This window comes from Gambusia affinis, linkage group LG04 (assembly GCF_019740435.1).
Source record: "Gambusia affinis linkage group LG04, SWU_Gaff_1.0, whole genome shotgun sequence".
In the NCBI taxonomy this organism is placed as follows: domain Eukaryota; kingdom Metazoa; phylum Chordata; class Actinopteri; order Cyprinodontiformes; family Poeciliidae; genus Gambusia; species Gambusia affinis.
In genome coordinates this window covers 11,368,838-11,391,439 of record NC_057871.1, presented here as the reverse complement: position 1 = coordinate 11,391,439, position 22,602 = coordinate 11,368,838, and the positions used below count along the sequence as shown (strand labels likewise).

The window sequence follows — 22,602 nt, the reverse complement described above, 5'->3', positions numbered from 1 at the left end:
TTTAGACAACTTTTAAGTTGCCTGTTGTCTTTTTAGATACACCACCTTAAAGGATTTAACTATAAAGCAGCAGTTTTGTCAGAGAAGTCAGAAATGTGTCGGCTTCAGGAGAAACCTGCTCCCTAATTCAGTAAACCTCCTGCATAATTAACGTCTGATGGTGGTTAACAGTAACAGCAATGTTCTAAATGACCTGAAAGCAGTAGCTGAAGAAGAAAATAGTTTAAAATCAGTTTATTTACATTAATAAAGATATTTGAGGACTTTGGATAACTACTAAGTAGGAATAATTACAAAAAGGGATTTAAATTATTGTTCCCTTCTGGTTTGAAGGTAAAGTATTTTTGTGCTAGAAGTCATTCTGTTACAAAATATACTTTGATTAAATTTTTTAATTCAAAGTTCACCTTATTAGAGATGCAAAGGAGAATGCAGAGGAGGGACATTGATGCTGCATTAAGTTACTTTAGTTCATCTGCTGTTTTTTGCCCTGTGGCAGTTTGTGGGCAATGTGGCTCACTACCCAGGATGCATTTCTTTCGTAGGGTAGCACAAGCAATTTACATATACATATGTCATCTCAAGACACTTTACAAAAAATTATATTTCAATCCAGTCACACATACATTCCAATTGATCTTAGTTGTCAAATTGTGCATTAAGTTAGACATAAACGTTTGAAGTTAACAACTGAAATAACAGAAAATTGAAGAGTAGTAGAAGAAGAAAGCATGAGTGTGATAAAAAGTTGACAACCTGTCCTCCAAGCAGTAGTCTGTAACTATCTACAGAAATATTTATGCTATCTCTAATAGCATAACTAGATAACCTAATGAGGCTTGAGAGAGTCAGAGTCAAGGACTGTATTCCTCCTCCTCTCCCGGATTGGGCTGTATACTCCCTCTGTTTTTAATTGTAAGCTATATCAAAAAGAAAAGTTCAATGCCTGGTCTGAAAAGCAGGCAGCACTCTGGGGATAAAGAAGGGTCATGCTAGCTGTATGTTGAAGCAAATTTTGTAAAACTTATTTTACAAAACTTACTTGCGTCAAATCGTTGTGGGTCTAGGGATAAGCGTGTAAGATGATGGACGGATGGATGGATGGATATTCTTGTAGGTGGGTGTCCTGCTGCGTTATGCCCAGTATCAGCCCAATACGAACATAACACCTTTACCTTGACTGAATAATGATGCTGCAGCTGGCATCTGATCCAAAGATTTCAATTGGTTGCCCAACTCACTTCCTATTTGAAATTAATCTAAATGACATATAATCATCTCTAGTTCAGTCCCTAAAATAATAGGATTAATACCCTGAACAAAGACCATGAGACCAATGTAATATATATATGGCTGGACTGAATTTGGTGAAAATTTGTTTTTTATTAGAATTTGTGAAATCTTTACTTAAATAATAAAAACACAAAAAATAACGATTCTACGGTAGGTTTCTATGCGGAGGATAGAGATGGAAGTAGTGGTTTCTTGAAGACGCCGTTAATACATGAGTCATTACTGGTTGTGACATTCAAATGACAAGAGCTTTTCACCTACAAAGTTGACAGCAGTGTTTAAACAAAAGAGATTGATGAAAAATGTGGTTGCGTCTTGGGTTTGTCGTCAAGGACAGGCTTTGTTTGGGGACATGTTGAGCTATCTGGAAAACTATGGAATGCTGTCTGTCCAGAACTGGTTCAACATTTCTGCATGAAAAACTCCACGCCCATCGCATCTGATTATGTTTGAATATATTTCACAGTTTTACTCACCTTGTGTTTTGTTAATAGGTATTTCATTAAAAATTAAAGTAGAATCGGAGATGTAAAGCTGACTTGCCCATCAATGGCAGCACCCAGGAGGATTAAGAAAGCTACCAGGGAGTCTGAGGTGACAAATGACACCCGTTTCCTGGAGGCTGTAATCTGCATCCTCTCCTGATTATTTACATACAGTATTATTGGGTTTCTCATTGGTCAGGTGGCGAAAGCAGGGAGGAGCCGTATCTCACACCACTGATTCGTAGACAAAGGGGAGTGTCCTCAAAAATTAACAGCAGGAGGAGACAGAATGAATGATGGAGGACCGATACTCCATTGTTAAGCATCCAAATATATAACAAAAGGCCCTGATGAGATGTAACAATGATCCCATGTTTGGACTTATCAGGACAGCCTGAGGCCTCAGCAGGTGGGTGACTGCTGCAAGAGAACAGCATGTGCAACTGATAGGTTTTGTCAAAAGAAAAATAAAAACTGCTCAATTTAATACTCTGTGAACTAAAAGTTGAGGCTATTTTTTCCGTGAAGGACACAAAGCTCGTGAGAAGCTTCATGGGAAATACTCCCAAAACAATATGTTATTGCTTCGGGAGAGACATGTTTTATTTCTTTGAAATCTTTTTCACTCACATAGAAATCCTTGGACATAATTTCTTCCTTTCACACTTGCGCCTACAACATTATAATTTTAACTTTAACAAAAGTTAAAAGACTTTAACTTTTGTTAAAGTCTTTGCAGAGATGCTAAGAAGAATCTCCACATTCAGCATTCAACATTGTTGATGATAGCATGTTACAGGAGCGACTGAAAAACGAACTTTCTGGAACAACGCCTGACTGGTTCGAATCTTACTTAATGGATAAGAACCTCTTTGTGCCAATACGAAACTGTTAGAAACATTTGTATTAGGGAACCATTCAAAGCCTAATCAAATCAGAGACAGATACTCACAAATGCCCATTTCAAGGATTTTTACTTGATCAAGAAATACTGTGAGTTGCAGAGTGTAGGTCATTGGACTTCTAACTAACAAAGAAAATTATCTTGCTTGTTTAAACTTGTCTATGAAATTTGTAAACTGACTTTTCAGTGAAGGAAAACACCCTATCATTTAGTGAGTATTTACATTTTTGAGATGAAGCCAATAATCAAGCCACACAGTTTGTTTTTAGACTAATATACTATCGGTTGTATCCAGTGCAAGAACAACATTATAGTGTGTCAATTACAGCCCAGATAAAAGTATGACTCATTAGATAAAGAGTGGTCAGATAAGAGGAGCCTCACTGTTATGGACCAAAGGAGTGGGACACAGGAAGACTCTGCACTCCATCTGGACCATACTGTCTTTTTTGAGACACACATATTGTAAACCTGTCCGAATGTGTAATTTCATGGTAATTGCTCTTCTACACAACAGTGATTACAAGCAGCGGCCAGGATCTGGGTATAATAAACACAGAAAGAATAACAGAGGTTTATGGTCTAAGAAGAACCCAATCATATGGGTAGAAAATGTTTCTTTAGGTTTTAGGCAAAGCCCATAGGTCAGACTCTCATAAAATGTTAAATTGGGCCAGATAGATAACTTTGTCTGTATCTACCAATGCAATAAAATAAACTTTGAAGACAGTTTTTGTGCTACAGCTATTCGTACAGTTGTATATCTCATTGTGGCTGAGTGTAATGTACTTTTGAAAAACTGTTGCACAAAGATGTTTTTTTCACATTTCTTATTATTTTGAGGTTTATTGTTTATATCACAGAAAAAGCTACCGTAGGGACATAATTTGCACAACAACCTTGAATAGATAATATTACATTACAGTAATTCTGGCGTAAACACACATACTACTTATTAAAAATTTATTTTAAAAGGTATGTGAACATGAGCATTATTGTAAAGACTGGAGTTTGAATTGACTTGTTGTTCTGCTTGATGATGATCCAATGTCTCAAATCATTTGCATCCTCTAACACTACATTCCCAGTTCCTGCTAAAGAAAAGCATCTCCACAGAATGATATTCTGTGTTTCACTATGGGGATGGTGTGCTGAGAGTGTTGTACAGTGTTGCGTTGAGCACACACAACCTTTTGCGTGAAAACCCAAACATTCAGTGAACGTCATTTAATCTAAGCCTTCTTTCACATGTTCACTACATCGCCAATGTTATTTGTGGCAAACAGTAAATGGGATGTCTAACTTCATATTTTTCAGTTTGATGTTTTGTGACACTCTTTCCATTTTCAAAGGATTCAACAGTGCTCTATGATATTTATTCTTGTTATATTGTTTTAAAACCTGATTCTTCTTTGAACTTTGAACAGACAGGTATTTATCAGGTATTTATCTGTCTGTTTCTCTTGGGCTTTAGGATTTTGGATGGTCTCTGTAAACTGGGTGATGAGATTTAGCTGCAATGAATTTTATTTAATTATGTCCAGTAGGGGACATAGCAAGCAAATGCTTTGCACATGTACTTTGTCTGTCACATAAAGGTCCAATAACATACATTCACGTTTGTGGTTGAAATGTAAAAAATGTAATATATATATATATGAGTACCTTTCACAAATCACTATATATATAAACACTATGAGCTCCTGACGACACTGAACAGTAAATACGCCATAGTGTGCGTTACAGCTATTTCCAAGTAATATAATGGATATTTATGAACTTGCTTTAAACAACATAGCAGCATAAGATAAAAACAAAACCGTAAAAACAACCGGTTAAGAAGTTTTTGAAGGTTTTCATTGTTGCATCTTTAAGTTCGTGAATGCAGCGCCATATTCTAAGACAAACACATTTACCTGGGTCAGGTATCATGAAGTCAGCTGCAACGTTGTCCTCCAGTGTAACATGTGTGCCAGTGCTGCCCTCTAGTGGTTTTGACGAGCAGTACAAGCACCTCTGCCAGTTGTCCTCCGCTCAGGTGAGGTGGTTAATGTTTCACCTGCGCGAGACCACGTCACGTTAGCTTAAGGAAAAAGCCAAGGTGGAATCTGTGATCCCACTGGACTGATGCTTTTCTCTGTTTTTTTTATGGTGAAACTGAAGTCTGAAGAGCCGAACTGAACTTTACTCTAAGTTTGTTGATATCTTTTGTTGAATTCGTGTACCAAGTAGAATGTCTGCCTCCGCAATATTTGTGTTGGATTTGAAAGGGAAGGTAAGATAACTGTTGGGACTGATAAAATGGGTCACATTCAATGGTCGTTTCTACTGTAGATCCGTGTTTTCAGTATGAATTTAAAAAGCTTACCTTAACATTACTCCTGTTTTGTTGTAGGTTTTACTGTAAAACATTAATGGCGTCGTTAAAAATTAATGAAAATCTTGCGACAGACCTATTTAGAGGCCGCTTCTCGCTACTTCCGGATTGAGTTAAAAACCTAACGTGCAGCACCTGTTACCCCTCAGCAACTGGAGGTGCATTAGGAGCACGGTTTTTTGTTGTTTTTGTTTTGTTTTTTAATTGTTTTGACGTCTGTCCTCTGTCACACGGGACATGTAACATGACACACGCCTCTCAATAACAGAACGACTTAATGTTCTTTGTCTTGTTTGCTGAAAATATAATGTATATAACATTTGATCTGATAAATTTAGCTGAGACAGTTTTATGATGAGTATTAGCTTTGCTCATATTTGAAACTGTACCCTGCAGCGTGCTGGCCCATTGTTCAAAGTAATAGTGCCATTTTCTGAGATCCATGTTTAATTTCGTGGAATTGTAGGTCTTTCTTTTCTTTCTTTCTTCATTTTTTTATTTATTTATTTACATTTTGCAGTTTTTAGGTATATACTCAGGTCTTTTAATCTTGACCAACTCAGTTACTTTTCATGCTTCAATAAACGAAAGAGACTTAGATTAGTAAATAACTTGAACATAAAGTGCAGCAAGATGCAGTGCATCAAAACAGAGGTAAAACTTAGATACTGAGAAATTAATTAGTATAAAAAAATCTACTATTTTTTTCATTAGTAGATTGAAAAAATCTACTATTTATTTAGTAGATTTTTTCAATCTACTAAAAAATCTACTAAATGTTTGTTGATGTCAAACAGCTGGTTTGTTGTCAGCCAGCTGTTTGACATCAAGCAGCTCGTCAAATTTAGGACTTTGTAAAATTGGTATTTTTTTTTCATTCTATTTTACAATTTAGCACATTGTTATTCCATGAAGTACAAATCAATGCATTCTTTCTTACAATGTATTCAGTAATATAATCAGTTTCAATAATTCAACAGAAAGATACATCAAACTTCTTGGGAATTTAATAGTTTTGTAAATCTGAAATCTGAAAAAAAAAAAAAAAAAACAGATGAGTTAACTCTTAAGTATTTTTGTTAAAAAATAGTAGCCCACTTGTGTCCAAACTTTGTTTCTCTGTTTCTTCTGCTCAGGTGATGATTTGTCGTAACTACAAAGGTGATGTGGACATGGCAGAGATTGACCACTTCATGCCTTTACTCATGCAGCATGAAGAGGAAGGACTTCTCAGTCCTGTGTTGTCCCATGGCAATGTTCACTTCATGTGGATCAAGCACAGCAATCTTTACCGTATCCTTGCCCGGATTGTAGTACACATAATTTAAAGCATACTTGGCTGAGGTGGTACATTATACATTTTAACTTTGGGAGACCAGTACAAATTCTACTTAAATATGGAAGCATATGTCTTGAACATTCCCAACTTCAACAGGCAACTGTGCGATTTTAGCATAATCCTTGACTTGCACTTTTTGCAGTTGTGGCCACCACCAATAAGAACTCAAACGCCTCACTCGTTTACTCATTTCTTTACAAAATAGTTGAGGTAAGTGAGACGTATGCAGTGTTTTATTAAAACTCACATAAGTTGTTTGAAAAAATACAGTTTTCTTTTGGAAAGTTGGTAAAGTTGGCGAACAAACAGTTTTCAGACATGATGTCCAAATGTGGTTCTTCACATTCTTCCAGACATTGCATTTATGTGTTGTGTGATTTCCACAGGTGTTCACAGAATACTTCAAAGAGCTGGAAGAAGAGAGCATTCAGGATAATTTTGTTGTTGTTTATGAGCTGCTCGATGAGCTGATGGACTTTGGGTTCCCTCAGACTACCGAAAGCAAGATCCTGCAAGAGTGAGACTCTCATGCATATTCAAAGGTCTCCTACATAAATTAATTAGAAGAAAAGGATTTTGTATCATGACGTCTATTGATTTTGTTTTTTCAGATACATAACCCAGGAAGGGGCAAAGCTGGAGGTGGCAAAAAGCAAGGTCCCCACCACTGTCACCAACGCTGTTTCCTGGCGGTCAGAGGGCATCAAATACAAAAAGAACGAGGTTTTCATTGACGTCATTGAGTCCATCAATGTACTGGTAAGATGAAGAATGAGATGCAGTTTTCCTTTACTGAAAAAATTATTAAAAACCTTTCTAACTGAATCCAAATTCCTTTGGTCTTAGATAAACAAAGCTTTTCAGATATTTATTGGTTTGTATCCTCTGGTCTCCTAAATAGGTCAGTGAGGAGTGACCTGGGGAAACTTTTGATTTAAGTTAGTTATTCTTAAACTAATAAAACAGAAAAAAATATTGTAAAACTGTCTTGAAAGGGATTTTTAGTGTAGATGTGAGAGAGGGATTCTGTATTTTACCAGTAATGACAGGCAAACTTTCACACTAGTATTACACAGGACTCCCACATATTTTAAGGCTTTTTGGGGTCTTTTTTTTTGTGTAGAAGATTAAAATAAATTTATTGGCTTCAAATAAAATTGGCAGAAATAAAGTGGAAGTGAGTCTTCCAGTTTAGTGACTGGAAGTGATGCTTCCAGTGTAGCGTCACTTCATTTTTTAAATCAGCTAATCTACCTTTGCCATTGATATGCAAATAATATTTCACCTAAGGATTCAAAAACATGGGCATGCCAGTTTACACCCTAAATGCATTATGAATTAGTTTACTTTACTAAATAGTTGGTGCAACTGCCAAAATAAATCAAACGAAAATAAAATATTTTATTCACACCATATTGTTTTAACAGGTAAATGCCAATGGGAACGTAATGAGCAGTGACATTGTGGGGAGCATTAAACTGAAGACCATGCTGTCTGGAATGCCTGAACTACGCCTCGGCCTCAATGATCGCGTTCTTTTTGCGCTCACTGGACGTATGAACGCACCCTGCAATATCTACATGTGTCATATACCTGTTAAATCCGAACATCCTGAGGAAGTGCATTGACTGTTGTTTTTCAGGTGACAAGGGGAAGACGGTGGTGATGGAGGACGTGAAATTTCATCAGTGTGTCCGTCTCTCACGTTTTGAAAGCGATCGGACAATCTCCTTCATTCCTCCAGATGGAGAATCTGAACTCATGTCGTATCGCATCAATACGCATGTATGACACACTTCAGTATCCACTTTGCTATATACGCAAACATATGGTATAGCAAAATTCTAACTTTGTTTCACTAAATGCTATTTTTGTCCTACAGGTGAAACCTCTGATATGGATTGAGTCAGTCATTGAGAAATTTTCTCACAGCAGAGTTGAGATCATGGTTAAGGTATTTTGGAAAGTCTTGAGCTTCTACTTAGTTTTATTTTTTACATTATGTCACATTTCAGTCACAAACTTTATAGGATCCACACACATCCTTTGTGTGGATGTGATTTCTACACATCCACACAAAGATTTTCCTAAATGCAAATGGATGTGTTGTTTTAGGGTTTTAAATCAAAATGTGTGATGTGCATTTATCCAGGCTCCTGCATGTTAATACCCCTAAATTCAGTTCTGTGAAATCATGTGCCTTGAGGCTAATAGAGAACTCTTGGAATTTCAGTTCCAGGTAATTACTGTGAAGCCGCAGTTGGTTAGACAACACCCAGTATCCCAAAAGATCTAGGAATGATAGCTGCATGATATTAGAAAATATTTTGGTGATGACATTGGCAAATATTGCAACAATATCTGCCTATTTTCATCTGTTCTCTCTTTATCATGTGTGCTTCCTGTAAGTTGGAAATGTATAATAAATGATAATTTATTAAATTAATCATTTATGCAGGGTTCTTGTGATGTAGCACCTTCACACACCCTGCAGCTAAACCTGTCCTTGCCTAGAGACAGTTTCACTTTGGACAAAATGATGATTCTTTCTTTATTGTTCTGTTTTTAGGCAAAGGGACAGTTTAAAAAGCAATCTGTGGCCAATAATGTCGAGGTGAGGGTCCCGGTCCCCAGTGATGCTGATTCACCAAAGTTCAAAACCAGCACAGGCAGTGCTAAATATGTACCTGAGAAGAACCTGGTGGTGTGGACCATCAAATCATTCCCTGTAAGGAACTCACTGCAGAGTGCTTCACATTAAAACTGCCAGTGTTATCTGTCTCTTTGATTAATTTGTCTCTGTGTTCATCTGCCGATACAGGGAGGAAAGGAGTTTCTTATGAGAGCTCACTTTGGCTTGCCCAGTGTAGAGAAAGATGAAGCAGAAGGGAAACCACCTATTACAGTCAAATTTGAAATCCCCTATTTCACAGTCTCTGGTATTCAGGTATGTTTGAACACTGGTTATTGTGTTTGTGATGAGGTAATCTAGCATGTGGACATGGGCATCAAGTTAATTGGGAGATGGAAAATGTTTGTTCTTTTGCTCTTTTTTTTTGCAGTTTGATTTTTGTATTACTCTGCTGCTCTGTTACTCAATTAGCTCTTTCTTTTGCTTCTAGGCATGTTCAGTAGACTTTTTAATAGTCAAGTTAGATCATGTAGGAGCTGTTGTGACTCAATTCAGTTTGTCTGCTCTTATGATGCACTGCTGTCTTGTCACAGCATGTTATAACACTCTCTCTTTTGTGCTAGGTTCGGTATATGAAGATTATTGAAAAAAGTGGGTACCAGGCTTTACCCTGGGTGCGCTACATCACACAGAGTGGAGGTAGAGTTGCAACACTCTCTAATATCAGAAATAATTCCCTTCCTATATAAATACATTGTCATACATTTTGTCATTATTTTTTTTAATGTTTTTAATGTAATGTCTTACATTTGTTCTCTTCGTATTCAGATTACCAGCTGAGGACTAATGTGTAAAGGCTGAGGGATGTTCCATTGTATACTCTTCATGACTTTCCAAGGAGCGAAAAGATCACTTTTAACAGAACTGGGGGGGAAAACATGTTTTAAAATATCACCTACTTTAATGTTAATTTTCTTGTTTTAAGAGGTTTTTATGAAATGTGTTTATTCAGAATGTAATGTGCACTCATACATTAAAATTATTTAAAACATATTTCTTTAAAGCAGTTTGTTATGAGTGGCCTTTAGTGCTTTTCCTTTTTCGTTTTGCATGTGTCAAACGCTGTTTAACTGGTGATATTTCTATCACACCTGCAGGCACGCATTGTGTAATCACAGTCGATAAATTCCGCCCAAAATTACAAACGCGCACCCGCCTTTTTTCCGTCACTCCGACCTGCAGAAGTACAAGCAAAGGATGGAAATCTGAATGAACTGCCCTTTGAAGACGCCAACGTTTACAAATCGCCCGCTTTATTCGCTTCTAGCTCTGATTGGTCAGATGTTGATGTTGCCACAGAGAGAGCGTAGTAACAGAGTTATAGCTCCTCCTATTTTTCTATATATGGACGAACAACGCCTACTGGGAGAGTTGTGATTGGCCAGCGTATTCTCTTTCCAATGTTTGTAAATTTTAGACTAGGGGGACACCGCAGTTTGGATCTCAGCGCGCAAATGTATTTTTTAAAGGTTGATAAACTTTTCTCGTTTGAATTGTATTTAAAAATAACTAGGCACTAGAAGCAACGAGTTGTGGAGACTTGACGACGCTTGGTATCAACGGACTGAATAAGGTAGGTACAGAAACCTTTATGGTCGATAAACCGTTAGCCTTTAGCTCGGATGCTACTTGTTATTAACATCAGTCTATATGAATTATCTCTGTTGAGATGGAAAATATTTCCCTTCACCATGCGGTTTAACCGTATATTTTGTTAAAACACCCCAGCGTTGAAGCTGTACGCAACAACCCAGTAATATGGCGTCAGCGGAGAACTACAAGTTACGTTAGCCGGATGCTGTAGTAAGGTTAGCTAGGGGTAGCCGACATTATCATCCCGGCTTTTCGAAATAACCGGTCAATTCCTCTATCTTAATGAAATATTTCAGTTTGAGTTTTGATGTGACTCTGCTCCGTGTCTTATCCAGCAGCAGAAACCCAGAGTATAATGGTCCTGAGTCAGATGGACGCGGGGAAAGCTTTGACGGCGGCAGCTGCCAAAGGGAATGCCGATGAGGTGCAGAGGATCCTGGAGGAATGCAGAGTGCATCCCGATACTCCCAACGAGTTCGGCCGGACCGCGCTGCAGGTAAACACCGTTATTATTTATGTTCACACATCATTAATCAGTTTCAGAACTATTAGCTTCTTAATATGAGCCAATGACAATTTCATTTGGTCGCTGTTTTTGAGTTGTTTCCGATGTCCGCCCTGTAATGGTAACGGAAATTTCATAATCCCTACTTCACATTTTATATTTTTTCATTTATTTTGGGTGGGCTGCTTATTACCAATGTCATGTTTTTTCTTTTGGATTTATCATTTAATCCCCAGTAATTTACAGAATTACTGCCACTGAACATTTTGCATATTTATAGTTTTGGTTCTTGGGATCCGACTTTTTCGGCTACGAAAAGACGTCGTCTGTTATATACTGTGTAGTTAAATGAGGGCATATCAGTTTATTTTTCTTTGTAGCAGGGACGTACTTAGAATTCGAAGCATCGCCTGTACACACATACTGCTGGAAGCTGTATTTATGTCCAAAATACCCCAGAAAAAAATCATATTTTCCATACATGCTGGACTCCTCATGCTCTGAAACATCCTGTGCAAGCATTTTTAATTCCTACCTTGAAAAAGTCTGTAGCTACAAATGAAAATTACAAGGCATGACATTTCACTTTGACATCCATATAAGGCATAGTCATAGTCTATTACAAAATATGTTTTTGACTCCCAAAAGCAAATAGTTTTTGCCATGCCCGGAAATTCAGTTTGACCACGTAGATTTCAATGTAATTATTTTCAGAAAATAAAATGTGACACCTGTATTTGAGCATATTTATCAGTTTATTTCTGTAACTCATTACAATTCAGAAGTGCAACTAAAACATACTAATGAGCAAAGACATAAGTGCATTATTATTAAATGAGTTGCTTGAAGTTTTGAAATTGATTGGTTTAAAAAGGGACAAAATGGAAACATGTCGGTATTAATTGGGTCTACAAATTTACATAGAAGTGAAATTATGTGGAGCTTTCAGGATCTTTTTCTTTATTGTTAGTAGAAGTTGTAGTAGTAGTAATATTTCAGCTAAGGTATTTGGATTTCCAAATATAAAAGTTTTAGTTCAGAGTTAACTATTATTGTTATTGAGGAACATCTTGAGATTTTAAATATTGGAACGACTATACATAAAGGCTTAGTTTAACATAAGCTTATAATGCTGCAATTTTTTTTAGATACAACCATTAAGAACAAACATTTAGAAAATGTACTTACAAATTAAACATTTTGTAAAAAAAGACATGTTGATACTTATAGTAAATGCACTGAATAGAGTTGGGTACTTACTGACATAAAGCTGAGAAAATAAGAGGTCTTTGACTGTATAACTTACCAATTTACACAAAGGTGTTTAAAAGGATTATGTTCTTCAGGTGATGATGATGGGGAACTCCAAAGTAGCAAGGTTGTTGCTGGAAAAAGGAGCTGAGCCCAACATCCAGGACAAACACGGCATAGCGCCTGTCCATGATGCAGCACGGACGGGGTTCCTCGAGACCCTGCAGGTCCTGGTGGAGCACGGGGCTTCAGTGAACATCCAGGACCAGAACGGCGCCCTCCCCATCCACATCGCCATACGAGAAGGCCACCGGGATGTCGTGGAGTTCTTGGCTCCGCGGTCCGACCTGAAACATACCAACGTCAGTGGTCAAACAGCAATAGACGTTGCCCGATCTCTGGGTGAGCTGGATATGATGAACTCACTTTTTGCTCACATTCACAGTTAGTAAGAATAGTAAAAATTAATCCTCTGCGTAACTCAAACCTCACTTCTTTTTTTTTTTTTTTTTTTGCTTTGTACCTGGTGACTTGAATACATGAATTAGGTTTTTGGTAGCTGAGCGTTAAAATGTGACGGGACGTGATGTCTTGGCAGCTTCTTTCAGTGGATTGGTGGCTATATACTGTAGACACCTTTTGCACAGTGCAGTTTAGGCACCTTATATTTACATTCTTTCCCTGTTAATTGGGAGTGCACATTTGTAAATAGTTGTCCTCCAGTGTTAAGTGATTTTTTTTTTACATTATTTCCATTGTGTGTATGAATTGTAACAGTTTCTACACATGTATGTTTTTGTTTTTTTTAATTTACAAAAATGAAATGGTGCACCCTGATTGCTTTGCATAGTTGTGTTTCTCGTAATTAGATGGACTTTGAATTTACTCTTATTTATTGTTGGAAGAGGAATTAATATTCCTGTGACTTTGTAAATAGCAACATTTGATGTGATTTGTTGAAATGTTATTTATATAAATACTTTTAAGACAAAAGTGAGATTATTCACTTTAATATTTGAAGAAAGCACAAAATAAAGTTACAAACTTTAAGTCTCGTTGTCTTTTTTAAATTAAATCTATTTTGAACTCTCTCCTTTTGGTAAAAATACTTTTCTGTGTATTTATTTTTAGATAGAGAATAAGAAAAACAGATTACCAGTAGATTACCATTTTTAAGCATCTCTAGTATATGTGAGTAGTATTCACCTGATTTTCATTTTTAAAATGCTGATTAACGGAGGTTTTGATCCATATTGCTTTTCTTTTTAAATATTGTTTCACTAAGTTAACTGCTCTGAAGCTAAAAATGAATGAGAGACCTGTTTTTGTTACAGACTGTAGGTAACCGAGGCACAGTTTGCTGCTGTTTGTGCTCAGGGCTCTCACAGCACAATGGCTATTTTGTTTGCCTGTGCGCCTCCTCCAGCCAACTTCACCAGAAGAGAGAGCAGATACAGTTCAGTTACTGTGCTGCTGGTTCTTTGTGTTGAAGTGCGTATTCACAGGTCACTTACAGCGCCTTCCAAAAATATTCAGACCTGCAGCTGTAACTGCAGTGAAAGGTAACTGCAATGCTTCGACTCAAGAGAACGGAATACAAGTGTACACCTCAATATTCAGGTTTGCATCACCTCACAGTTTTGTACTATATCGTATTGGTCTACTGTTTAAAAATTCCAAATTAAAATGCTTACTTGGTAGAATAAATCAAACTCAAGTGGTATAAAGGCATTTCTAACTCTTCAACTTTTGATTAATACTTGTCAATTATTTTAAAGTATGAATTATATTTTAATTTGAAGTTTATAACTAAACCAGCTAAAATTGTAATATTTCTGAGTGCCAATGGTAGAAAGGCACCCAATCATTGAGAAGCAGCATTTAATTTTTATGCGCCATAAAACAGCTGAAACAATGAGCTCCTTTAGATCAAATCTGAAACTCCAGGTGTTTAGAATTGCATTTGATTCATAACTGGAACAGTGATCAATATATTTGATGTTTATTCTTAATGACCTTGAGGGTGGCATTTGACAAAATGTAATGTTTATTGCTTGTTTATTAATTGGTTGCTATTTTATTTGTCTGTTTAAGCCCTTTGAACTGCTTTGCTACTAAAATATGCAATACAAATAAACTTAACTTGGTTAGCAAAAGAGTCAGATTGAGACAGTCAATCAGACACTAGGTAGAGCTCAGTTGCTCAATTGGGTTGAATGTGGGTGTGCTGTGTGTGCAAATACTTCCAGAGTCAATGTTCTGCAGGTAACGATGAAAAGTTAGCATCTACACTTATGAGATAGTTACCAAACAGGGACAAAAGGGACATTTATATGGAGTTTATGTCAAGTGAGTGTGATAAAATCTGTCCAGTTTATTTTAAGCTCAGAAAGAGTCTGATAAAACTGTTTTACCAACTAACAGCACAGTTAGTATTGTTAGTTGGTAAAACATACATTTTCTTATTTTTTGTAAAGTCAGTTAAGATTATTAAAGAAATCCTGCTTCTAGATCCTCACAAGGGATACAAGACTGGGCATGTCAGAAACATGACTATCAAAACCACCTATAAGAGACCACTGTGGAAAATGAATCTAAAATCTCTGCTTTAGTCTCTAACATATTTTCTCCCAGCATTCCACTGATTTTAGCTCCATCCATTTTCCCCCTCAGAACTGACCAGTTTGGTCAACCCCACAGGACAACAGCATCCCCACAGCATGATGCTGCCACCATCATGTTTTTATTTAGGGTGATATTTTGGGTGATAGCCAGTTTTGGTTTTCTGACAGACAGTCTTACATGTAGACTAAAGTGTTGTTATCTGACCAGATGATAAAATCAGGGGGGGAAACATTGTGCTGTATTCCTAGTTTTAAATCACCTTTCTAGACCTGTCAGTTTAAGTGACTGCTCATGTGTTTGTAAGTTTGCACTTATGGAATATTTATTTTGTGAATTGTGGAATGAACAGTTCCCTGTGAGATGTGGAAATTGTTTTTTAATCTAAAACTGCTTAAAACGTTTACACAACGTTCTGTCTAATACTGGTGACACTCTTCATCACCCCCTTAACTACATACCAGGTAATGATTTACCTGGCAATGGTGGCATTTGGCACATACCGTGCAGCTACTGTTCAAACTCCTCAGTTACACCCAAATTACAATCTATAATATAATACCATGAGGACAGGTCACTGTTACATTTTACAGAAGAGGTATTTCTGTTCATTTCACTGCTAGGATACTCTTTTTCAGTCATGCTCTGCAAGCCAGAACATGAATGGACTTGAAGGTACAAAGCAGAAACAGAAAAATTCATTGTTTTTCGGGTTGCTGAGTTTGACTGTCAATAGACTCAGAGGGAAAATCATGGATTGATAAGTGAAAGAAAGAATGAAATAAAAAATCTTTTGATTTGACCTTTTAGTATTATGATCTTCAGATTAGTAACAGTCAGAATAGTCTTTCGGTTGTATTTCTAATGCAACAACACTTACCTACAATCAAAGAAATAATACACAATTATATTAAAACTTAAGTGTATTGGTGTTTGTCTCAAAAGTCTCCCTTTTTCTCTATATCCCCTAAATAGAGGCAACATGACTCAACACAGTGAAGGACACTCCTCTCTGGGCAGTAAAAACCTGTTTTACAGGATACAGCACAAACCTCCCCACTCAGAAACAACATAGGTCTGTCTGAGTCCTTTTTTTGTGCTAGCATTAAGGAGAAATCTTTTCAGACCTATTGTTTGATCTGGACCAGCCTCCGCCCCCCCTTGCAACCCAATTATCCAAAAAAAAAATAAAAAAACCAAACAAGAAATAAGCTCTATAAAAAGATATTTTAATAAAAGAAGACACTTGCATATGTTTGTCCACAATTAAAACACTTTCCTCAATGCAAGCCAGAACACAACTGGCCACCATGATTTTCTTAGTTTGCCACTATCCTCAGCTTTCAGTCTCAGCCTTGACTCAGCTTCTTTTGTAAGTATGATGGCAGCAAGTCAAACAGGCTGTCCTCTACTATCAGCCCGGTGCATCTCAGAAGAGGACACTCTCCTATCTCCAAAGGCAGAGAATCCAACCGATTTCCCTTAATATCCAGTCGCACAAGGTGGGCCAGGTTGCCCACTTTGGGGCTAAGATATGAAAGACAGTTGTTACTCAGAACCAGAGTTTTTATTCGTTTACAGGAGAAGAGCTCCTCAGGCAGAGACTCTAGAGAGTTGAAGGCAGCAGAAAAGAACTGAAGACCCGATAGTATGTTCACTTCTGAAGGAATGGATGTGATCTGATTGTGGGAGATGTCGAGGTGCCTTAGCCGGGTGCAGTAGAACAGCCGAGACGGAAGCTTTTTCAGCTTGTTCCAGCTTATGTCCAGCGTCTCCAGTGTGTGCAGCTTAGTGATGTGATCAGGAATGTAAGTGATTTTATTATGCCACAGACGGAGCGTAACCAAACGCCGACAATGCTGCAGACTCAGGATCTCTTCCACAGTGCAAAGCTTATTTTCTTTCAGGTCTAGCTCCTGTAGATTGTTCAGGCTGAAAACAGCGCTTGGGATGCGCTCCAGCTCACAGCCTGATAGCTCTAATGAAACTAAGTTTGTTAACTTCTTCAGTGTGCTAAATGCCTGGAGCTTGACCCCTTCATTGTGGATGTGCAATGCCTGCAACTGTGACGCTAGGTCACCAACACTGGGTGGTATCTTTCGTAGGTTGGACCGTAGACTGAGGAGTCTCAAAGTACTGAGATCTCGCAGAGACTCCAAGTTGCCACTTTTCGACACCTCATTATTTAAAGGACCAGTCAGAAATAACTCCTCCAGACAATGGAGGGCATACATCCACATAGGGATCTCCTCTGAACTTTCAAAAGTAAGACGTAGAACCTTTAAGTGTTCTTTAAGATGGTTCAGGGCAAGCAGTTGCAGCTTAGCTGCACAGTAGATCAGAGATAACTCCTGCAAAGAATCCAGCTTTGCCACACCAGCTGGAATTGTGACATTTTTAACTTGCTCCAGTTTGAGTGATTCAATTTCTGTGATTTCAAAGACAGTGTCTGGAAGGCCTGCTAGTCCTGTAAGACAGAGTTCCAACTTATCTTTGGAGTTCTTAGAAAGGTGGGCGCGCAGCTTTTTATTGGTCCACTCGTGGTTCAGGTTGAGTTGATAAAGGTGGCTCTCGCTTACCTCAGAAAGAAAGACTGCAAACCTTTTAGGATACAGAGCATCGTACTGATCCACTAGATGAAGCAAGAAAGCAAAGTCGTTCTTTACATCCGGTATGTCATTGACACCCGTTTCCAGTCTGATGTGCTCAAAGGAGTACTCCTTTAAAGGTCGGTGGAACACCCAATATAAGGTGTAGATGCATATAAGTCCATACACTCCTATGAAGCAGATGTAGCAGTAAGCAAGCTTGGAGAAAAGATTGGCTTTGGTGTGGTTACAGCAATATATTTGAAAACCAGTCAGGTCAGGAGGGACATCACAGTGCACAATTACTTCAATATTTTGAACCAGCACTGCGGTGTATACCATGATAATAAGGAACTTGAAGACTTTGAGAGATGTTTGTAGCACATACATAAGGTACAGGATGTCTGCCTCCTCTACATGGGTTCGAAACTTCTTCACCTTTTCAAAGAGAGCTTTGGCCTGCTCTCCCTCCTTTTTGTCCAACACAGAAGGAGTAGGCTGGGGGTCCTGGACTTTCTTTTCTGAATTAGACTTGACAGAGGTGGAGCGAAGAAGTCCTATATTCTCCTCCTCGTCGTCTTCTCTGTGGTTTTTGAAATTCTTTGACATGGTGCTCATCCTCAAACTGACCAGCTTCTCTTCTCCTCTTTCCTCTGAAACTTCACTCAGAGCCCTCGTGGTCCAGGGTGAGTCAAAGCACTTCCTCAGAATGTTGACAAAAAGGTCAATTTTAGAAGACGTCCCAGGGAATTTGAACCAGAAGCTGCTTGCTACCATGAAGATCATAGAGTGGATCACCACAAGGTATGGGAAGTACTTTGCATACCAGTGCACAAACCTCTCATAGCAATATTGGTTAACAAACAAGTATTGGTGAATGTCCAGGTTATTCTTTCGACCGAACATCTCCGTGACGATGGGGTTGTCACTGTTGTTACTGCTGTAGTCAATGATGTAGTTGCAGTCTACTGCCTCATTCTTCATATGGCTAGGCAGACATGCGATCTTGTCCTGGGTTAGCTGTGGAAGTTAAATAGAAAAGGTTCTGTAAATTAGCTAGAAGCAAAAGCATAAAGACTAAAATAAATAATATGTGGTAATGCATTCTGATGAAATCCCCAAATTATTAATAATGTAAAATAAACCACATTTTCACAGTTTAATTGTTGGAATTCTGGTTTTCTGCATTTCCTCTCTTTCAAATGCAATAAACCTGCAAACTTCTGTATGCTGTATAAATATTCTCGAGGCCCTGTTTTTGTAGGAGTTTTACCTGTTATCTTTTGATCAATATACACCTTTAGTACATAGAAAACACAATCAGCCCCACCCCTGGATGTTTTAACAATTTTATTGCTTTTAAAAATCAATCAAGATCAATCCTGGCTTTTTAAAAATGTATATAAAACTTTATAATGTCCACATTAAAACTGATTTCTACAAAGTAAGAGCAGTTAAATAAACATGTAACATAAATTAAGTCACTGTATAAAAAAATAATCTCTTTAGTAATCTTCCCATGGTCTTCAGAGGGGTAACAGGCCCACGGCATCATAGAACCGCCACCATACTTTCTATCATCTGAATAAAGCGCATGGTTCCAATTAAGATCCCAGAAGAGTGTAATGGTAAAATAGTTTTTTGGGGGTTTTTTCCTGGCAACCCCACGCTATTCGAAAGGATCATTTGGGGTGTTAATTGTGCCACAAGTAATTTTGTCTTCATGTAATTTTGTTTTATTCCCTCCCACTAAATAAATGCACTACAATTAAAGGCTGGATTTTTCTAAAGTTTTTAGTGTGACTGTGAGATAATAAAAGGTGACTTAGGTTTTAAACAGATCTTTAAGCCAATTTGTCCATCTGTCTTAGAGCAGAGTTACTAAATTATACTTGGTGTGTTTTCAAATGGCTTGGAGGTGAGAAACTGCAGATATTTTCATGCTTTGCACTGAGACAGAGAGAAGGTTGTGTGGGGAATTTAACATTCTGATACGTCATTCCAGGGTGCCACAACACGCCAAAAGAAGCTAATAATTAACCTTCCCAGGAATGTTACGTTGCAGAAATTAAGTAACATGCAGTAAAATGTCTTTCATGATGGCAGATACCTCACCTGCAGGGTGCAGCCAAAGACACCAATCATGAGCATTGCAATGCACAGGTACTCTGACAGAACGTCCCACCATGGTTTCAGCACCCGGAACTGGGAGTTCTGCTCAATCCCGAGGCTTTTGAATTCACCCACTGGGATCATGCTGCTGTGCTCTGGTGATGGAAGAACAGTGGAGGTCAACATGGCTTTAAATTGATACCATCTGCCAAGCCAGTTTCAAAGGGATATGACAGAGAAACATTTGTGTTAAAACTAAAGGCAGATACTTAGTCTGTGCCGTTAAATAAAAAAACGTAGGGACCAGGGGTGCTGCTAGAAAGTTTTGCAAAGGGGGCCAGTGATAACTTTAGGGTTGGCACACCAAAACCAAAAAAACACGACAGAGTTTCAGATTTTTTTCTAGTACTGTTTACATATGTAGATGTAAATATTGCCAAGTTCTGAACGTATATAGGGGTGACAATGCCCTGCCTACCTCCATACCACACCCCTTACTTTAAGGACTGAATGTGTTTTTGACTTAAAGTCGAAAAGCTAGTCAGACAAGAAGAAACAGCCCTCACACAGGAAACAATTAAAAGTATCATGAGGAATTTGGTTTAAATGTGTTTACAAGTCTCCAGGGATATTAAATAAAGATTATGCACCTATGACAGTTCATTTTATCCAATCCAATTAACAGTAGATCTACAAAAACTGAGATCTGCTGAATAACCCCTTCGATGAGTTATTCAGCAATTCGCCCTAAAGGGCTAAGTTTGGCAAAGATTAATGGGCGCTCTTAACCTTAGCTGCGTCATTTCTAAAGTTTTCACATTAGTTTCGCGTTATGGGTTCACAAAGTAAAGTAAAAGCGAACGGTGACTCGGCCAAGTTAGTCTGCCTTACCTGCGTCGGGAGAGTATTCGTTTTCGTCCGGGGATAGTTGAAGAACTTGGTTTTTTATTTTTTCATCACCTTTTGGGTGCGCACCGGTGTGAAGTGAGGGACAAGTCACGGGAGATTTCCGGTCAGACTTTCAAAGTAAACTCCAGTTCGGTAAAACTCCCACATCAACACACCTGGAAGATAAAATCTAGACCGGAAACAGACTTTTTGTTTCCTCCAGGCCAGTTTTGCTTGATGTTCGTGATTTTTCACTAGTTACAGCTTATGTGATACCCTGTTTTCAGTCTCCTGAAAGTCCACTTTTCCTTCCCCACACTCTTTAGTGTTGTGTTAAAAAAGAGATAAATTTGCATAATGGGAAAAATAGTCTTCTTTTTTTAAACGAGAAATATAATAAAGTTAATGTTAAAATCCAATTCAATGCGGAGATTGAATTGGTATCAAATCAGTCAACAGTAAGGTTTTACTTTACTGTGTTTAATTATCAGAACCAGCTCTAATTAAAATCTAAAACCTGTTGAATAATCTCAATTTGAATCACTACACACTTCCTACACTGCTAAACACATTTTAAAACAGGTCATATGTGATTTTTTAGTTTTCTTTGGTGTAAGTGTGACTGAAAATATCAGTAGCTTGTAACTGTTCAACCCCATGGGCTACTCTACAGTCAGAACAGATTCTTTAAAACACAGCTGAAACTTTAGAGCTTTATAGAAAAGGCAACATAAACCTTTATTTTTCTGCCACATCCACTGACTTAGTTCAGGTTCATTCCCTGACCTTTCAACCTTTGTCTTAATATCTTTTTCTCCAGACATTCCTGTACCCATCACCCGACCATTTCTGTCTACAACGAATACTCTTTGAAATACACTTTGTGATCTGTGAAGCATGCTAGTTTCTTCAGCTTTTAATAACCAGTAACGCCTCAGTTAATTTAAAATGTTCACAGTACTATCATGTCTACATATTTGCTTGGACTGTTTCAGTTTGTTGTTTCATTGATATTGGAATTATGAGTCAGATTCCAAGAGTGAAAGTCTGAGGTTTTTATCAGTCCTGATGTCAAAGGCAGCCCTTTTATGTGAAGGGCTTCCTTTCTCATAAAACACAGTGATAGCTGCAGTAAACAATATGCTACCAAAGTGTTGGGGAGTAAAAATAAATAAATAAATAAATAAATCAATAAATGCACATATTGCCAAGGTAACACAATCACTTCAAACTTAATAAATTCCACTACGGTTTGAATTTGAAACAAGGTTGGTTGGTAGTACAATTACCAGATCCTTGTTACACTGAACACAGCATGAACAGCTCTTCCTTCTGTTTCAAGCTCTTCCTCTTCATTGCCTGTCATTTGTATATATTTACCTTGCAAATAATTCATACCAACATTTCCTTTGAGTAGATACTTCTACAGGGATGCATTGCTCCGGGCTCCTGTATTTGGTGAGATTACAGTTTAAGACTCTTGTGAATGCACAAAGTGTGGGATGCTTCCTTTTGGATTATGTAATAATGGTCTACAGTTTCCACCTGCCAGATTTGGGCAGGAAGCCTTTTTTCTAGTGATCATGGGTGGTCGATTTTACAGCACACTGTGTTCAAGTGAACATTGACTAAGTCACATTAAATAGAAGAAAAACACCTATTTTCCAACATTAGTAGTCTATATGTGTAACTATGTTTAAGCTGGTGGCCCTTAAAAATAAAAGAGTTGGCTCTGTTTCAAAGGCTTTGGCCCCCTCTAGTGTCTCCTGTTGCTTCAAACTCATGTCCTACTTTGAGGTCAGAAAGGGTTTAGGAGTCATCATTCCAGATGATGTTTTCATTGGACGTAAATGTACATTTGGCATTGCAAACATCAATTCACTTAAGGATTTTAACCGTCCAAAATAAATAAGTAAAAAAAAAAGTTTCCTCCCCTTTAGTGTTTGTTGTAAT

At 37.7% G+C, this 22,602-nt stretch overlaps 3 protein-coding genes across 5 annotated transcripts; 2 read left to right on the top strand and 1 right to left on the bottom strand.

Moving 5' to 3' along the window:
- Positions 1-4,597: 4,597 nt before the first annotated feature.
- Positions 4,598-10,083, top strand: ap1m2 (adaptor related protein complex 1 subunit mu 2). Of its 2 annotated transcripts, none has more exons than XM_044114007.1 (12): positions 4,598-4,720; positions 6,196-6,352; positions 6,541-6,608; positions 6,785-6,915; positions 7,010-7,157; positions 7,826-7,952; positions 8,041-8,183; positions 8,281-8,352; positions 8,968-9,126; positions 9,220-9,345; positions 9,654-9,729; positions 9,859-10,083. In XM_044114007.1, the coding sequence occupies exons 1-12, from the start codon at positions 4,613-4,615 to the stop codon at positions 9,882-9,884; spliced, it is 1,341 nt and encodes a 446-aa protein (XP_043969942.1). In that variant the 5' UTR covers positions 4,598-4,612; the 3' UTR covers positions 9,885-10,083. The 2 variants fall into 2 exon arrangements, with proteins under 2 accessions (XP_043969942.1, XP_043969943.1); XM_044114008.1 differs by having other exon boundaries at positions 4,719-4,957.
- Positions 10,084-10,193: 110 nt separating this feature from the next.
- cdkn2d (cyclin-dependent kinase inhibitor 2D (p19, inhibits CDK4)) lies at positions 10,194-13,489 on the top strand. Of its 2 annotated transcripts, none has more exons than XM_044114011.1 (3): positions 10,194-10,663; positions 11,022-11,179; positions 12,535-13,489. In XM_044114011.1, exons 2-3 carry the CDS (start codon positions 11,039-11,041, stop codon positions 12,886-12,888), a joined length of 495 nt encoding a protein of 164 aa, XP_043969946.1. In that variant the 5' UTR covers positions 10,194-10,663; positions 11,022-11,038; the 3' UTR covers positions 12,889-13,489. The 2 variants fall into 2 exon arrangements, with proteins under 2 accessions (XP_043969946.1, XP_043969944.1); XM_044114009.1 differs by having other exon boundaries at positions 11,019-11,179.
- A 2,785-nt stretch (positions 13,490-16,274) lies between these two features.
- si:zfos-323e3.4 (volume-regulated anion channel subunit LRRC8C) lies at positions 16,275-20,735 on the bottom strand. Its single transcript, XM_044115227.1, has 3 exons — positions 20,653-20,735; positions 19,765-19,916; positions 16,275-18,669 (listed from the first exon to the last, which is right to left on the bottom strand). The coding sequence occupies exons 2-3, from the start codon at positions 19,903-19,905 to the stop codon at positions 16,411-16,413; spliced, it is 2,400 nt and encodes a 799-aa protein (XP_043971162.1). The 5' UTR covers positions 19,906-19,916; positions 20,653-20,735; the 3' UTR covers positions 16,275-16,410.
- Between the last annotated feature and the right edge of the window lie 1,867 nt (positions 20,736-22,602).